Below are 3,429 nucleotides of genomic sequence, written 5' to 3' on the forward strand. Positions count from 1 at the left end.
CTTTTGTGTCAATTACATGAATACTAGTATCTTGTTTGCAAACCATTTGTAGTATGCCCAGGTACCGGTCACCGGTGCGACAAGATAATAGTTCTTGCCATAACTTGTACATGTCCATGTCGAGGAATTGAACAGGATAGAATCAAGTCTCAGAGAACGTCAACGACCCGGGTCAAGTTTACATATTTGCAAGTTGAAAGTGGTAGTTTATGGAGCAAACGTCTTTTTACCGAGCAGTTACTGGATATCTAGGGGAATGTGAAAGGAAGAAAGGAGGCATGACCTGCAGTGGTGGGATGGGTGGAATGGGTCTTCAGGTCAAGTGCTTCACCGTCCCACAACCAAAGACAGCCACAAGCGGAATGGTCTTCTTCAACATCGGAAGGAAGACAGAATGCGTGTTCTTCATAGACAGATTTGGTTTCCGCGCGCTGCAAAAGCTTCTTGAACACAGACTCCATCAAGTGGTGCGGTGGAGTGTGAGACAAGAATAATCTGGGCACGACCAAGAGGCGGATAGCGGGAAGGGATAACCCATGGACAAAGGCTCGGAGAAGACCGGTTGGGACCGAAGCTCTTTGCTCAGCATGGAGATCAAATAAGCCACCAATATCAAGAACACTGAGATGTTGCAATGGGCCCCCGTTCAGCAATGGCAAGAGCCCCATGCGACCCCCCGAAGGCTCGATGTAATCTTGTACGTCTCCAGTCAGGCGCAGCTCGGTAATGATTGAAAGCTTGGATAGATTTGCCGAAACAAAGGCGTGCGTATTGTGAGGGTTGGTTAAGCAGATGGAAAGGATTCGGAGTTGTGGAGCTGAGATGTGGGATAAGACGAAGCCACAAGGGTGCTCCAAGGGCATGTTGCAAAGATAGTATAAATTTTGTAGCCTCGGAAGCACCACCGTAAAGTTGTGGACAACAGACTCCTGAATGAAACACTCATTTAAGTCTCCAATGGAAAGGGCGCGGAGACTGGGAGTTTGACGGAGACAATGTATAAGGTTCACAACGAAAGCATGGGATGATGCCGCGTTGGTGCAGACCGAGTCTAAGCTGAACAGGGCCAAAGAAACGAGGTTAAAGCCAACGATGGAGGGAGTAAGTGCCAGGCCATGAAGGCGAAGATTTCGTATTTCGGTGGCAAGTCCCGGGAAATGTGTGATGGCGTCGGGGAAGTGATGGTATAAATAGTTAGAACAAGTCGCGTGAAGCTCTCGAAGTGATGCGAAGTTAGGCTGGGGGTCCCAAAGAGAAAGTTGACCGGTAAAAAAGTTCCAGTTCTTGTGAGTATCATACTGCACGGAGAGGCACGTAATTGTGTTGGCTATCTCGATCAGCTTGGGGGCGATGTAAGACGTGAAGTTGACAATCTCGGACTCCGAGTTCGCGTGAAGCCGGATGTCCACACACTTTGAAGCGGCCTTGGACAATCGGAAGAACTGGTCAATATAACATTGGGGCATTCCAATCACCAAAGTAATGTTCGACCACAGATCCGGTGTATGCTCCAATACCGCCTTCCAAAACGTGCAAACCATTTTGAGGGTGGTCCTGCTCCGATGATTCTTTTGCCAATCGACGAGGGAGCAAGAGGCAAGGTAGGCTTTGAAAATGAGTGCAAGGAGCACAGGGCTTCCCAAAACACCCTGAACATTGTTTTCCGAAGTGGATGGTGGGAGGAGTGACGCTGATAGGGCACTTGAAGAAGCTGGGGCTTTATCCTCCATTGTGCGAGTGTTAGCGGGTTCGAGGTTATTGGTGAGCTGTGACCAGCGTCACCAAAAGTTCCGATGATGGCTGGATTTGAGTTCACGTGAATCGTCTTTGAGCTATGGAGATGCTACAGATCAAATTGAGGACGGGTTTGAATGTCCCAGTTTCAATGCTAAGACACATTAATTTAAGCTTGAGAGCGTACAAGATATGACACTCACCCAGGTAAAACAACCAGGTAGCGCGCAAGCTATAAGCCACGGAATGATGCTCTCGGCACTCGAGAAGCGAGAGACCACTATTACAACAACGGTAGTAGTACAAGGATGACCATAGTGCGAGGACTATTGGTGACAGATGCGATTTCATGTAAAAAGCTCTTGAACGAAGAGGAGTTTGAGGGTTGGTCGAGTACGAGGAATGCACTCACAAGTTCGATCAAGCATGAACAGCGATAGCTCCCATCTCCAATGCGAAGTCTTTGACATGTTTTCGTTGCACGGGGCCTTTGGTCGGTTTGATATATAGGCTTTTCCTCGTCATATGGCCCAAGTCAAGAGAAGAAAACCTGTCGGACACCTAGATTTGGAATGAGGAGGAGGAAGTAAGACTCGAGTTGCCAACGGAAGATGATGCGGTTGGTTGTGGAGCTAGTCATGACCGAAGTACGTTTGGAGCAACTATAGTTGGGGAGGCACCGAGCAGGCCATAACGGTGGCTGATGACAAGTTGATGAATCAGTTTGGCTGTCAGCAGATGTGTAAGAGTGTTCCGGGATATGCTTCAATGATCGAGGTCGTGCCTATGAAATGACGCTAGATCAGACTTGCTTTTCTCGTCCTGGAGTTCGACGTGAACGATATGGATTCTCGACTATGGGCCATGTGGGGGTGACGAAGTATGAGGACTGGGCTAGAGGTTATAAGTCCAAAGCAATGAGAGGCTAGCCGGTGAAGTATATGAACGCATATGGGCTACAATGTGGACGGTGCCGGCGGTTTCAGAATTGCTGGACCAGAACTGAGTCAAATTGATTGAGGCAAAGGAGAGAACACTCACCTATTAGCATACCGACCATCTTCGGTAGGCCATATAGCGAGAAGAAGTCTCGTATATCCACCACCCACCACCACCGACGCGTAAAGCAAGCAGTCGAGGTTTCGAATCACATATTACCGGGATGCCGAGACATTTCATGGGATTTAAAGCCTGTGTTTGCAAAACTATCAAGTTGACTGGGCAAGGTATGAACGGCGATGGGGACGGAGACTTCCTGGCCGATATTGTCGAGGGCATGGGTAAGTGGTGGTGGACAACCACGAACGAACGCACGGTCACGTCTTCTCGCTAAAACGTTGACCGTTGATTCCTTGGTTGATTCATGTCGAGGACTAAACCATCCTTCAGATCTCCAGAGAACCATACAACGCGTTAGACCGTGGCCAAGCACACGTTCAGTCGGAGCGAGACCAATATTATAACATGAACGGCACTATAGTCGACGTGAACGAGACAACGTTGAGGCGAGGGAAGGCGAGGTGGGGAGAGACTCAACCCGAGAAGCCGATCAACAAAACACGCGGTGCAGAATAGTAGTAAACAAATCGCATATAATCGAACTGAGCGAGAGCCACGTGAAGCATATGACAAGAAAAAATCTCGCATATGGGACGGTGCCGGCGGTTTCAGGATTGCTGGACCAGAACTGAGTCA

At 48.8% G+C, this 3,429-nt stretch overlaps 1 protein-coding gene across 1 annotated transcript; it reads right to left on the minus strand.

The window, feature by feature from the left end:
- Nucleotides 1-248: 248 nt before the first annotated feature.
- MIND_01126200 (uncharacterized protein) lies at nucleotides 249-1,730 on the minus strand (the record flags this gene model as incomplete). The annotated part of the gene is made up of 1 exon (XM_037367814.1): nucleotides 249-1,730. One exon carries the CDS (start codon nucleotides 1,728-1,730, stop codon nucleotides 249-251), a length of 1,482 nt encoding a protein of 493 aa, XP_037215646.1.
- Nucleotides 1,731-3,429: the final 1,699 nt, after the last annotated feature.

The sequence above is a fragment of the Mycena indigotica genome, assembly GCF_014461135.1.
Source record: "Mycena indigotica strain 171206Taipei chromosome Unknown Mind.scaff0010, whole genome shotgun sequence".
NCBI classification, from domain to species: Eukaryota; Fungi; Basidiomycota; class Agaricomycetes; order Agaricales; family Mycenaceae; genus Mycena; species Mycena indigotica.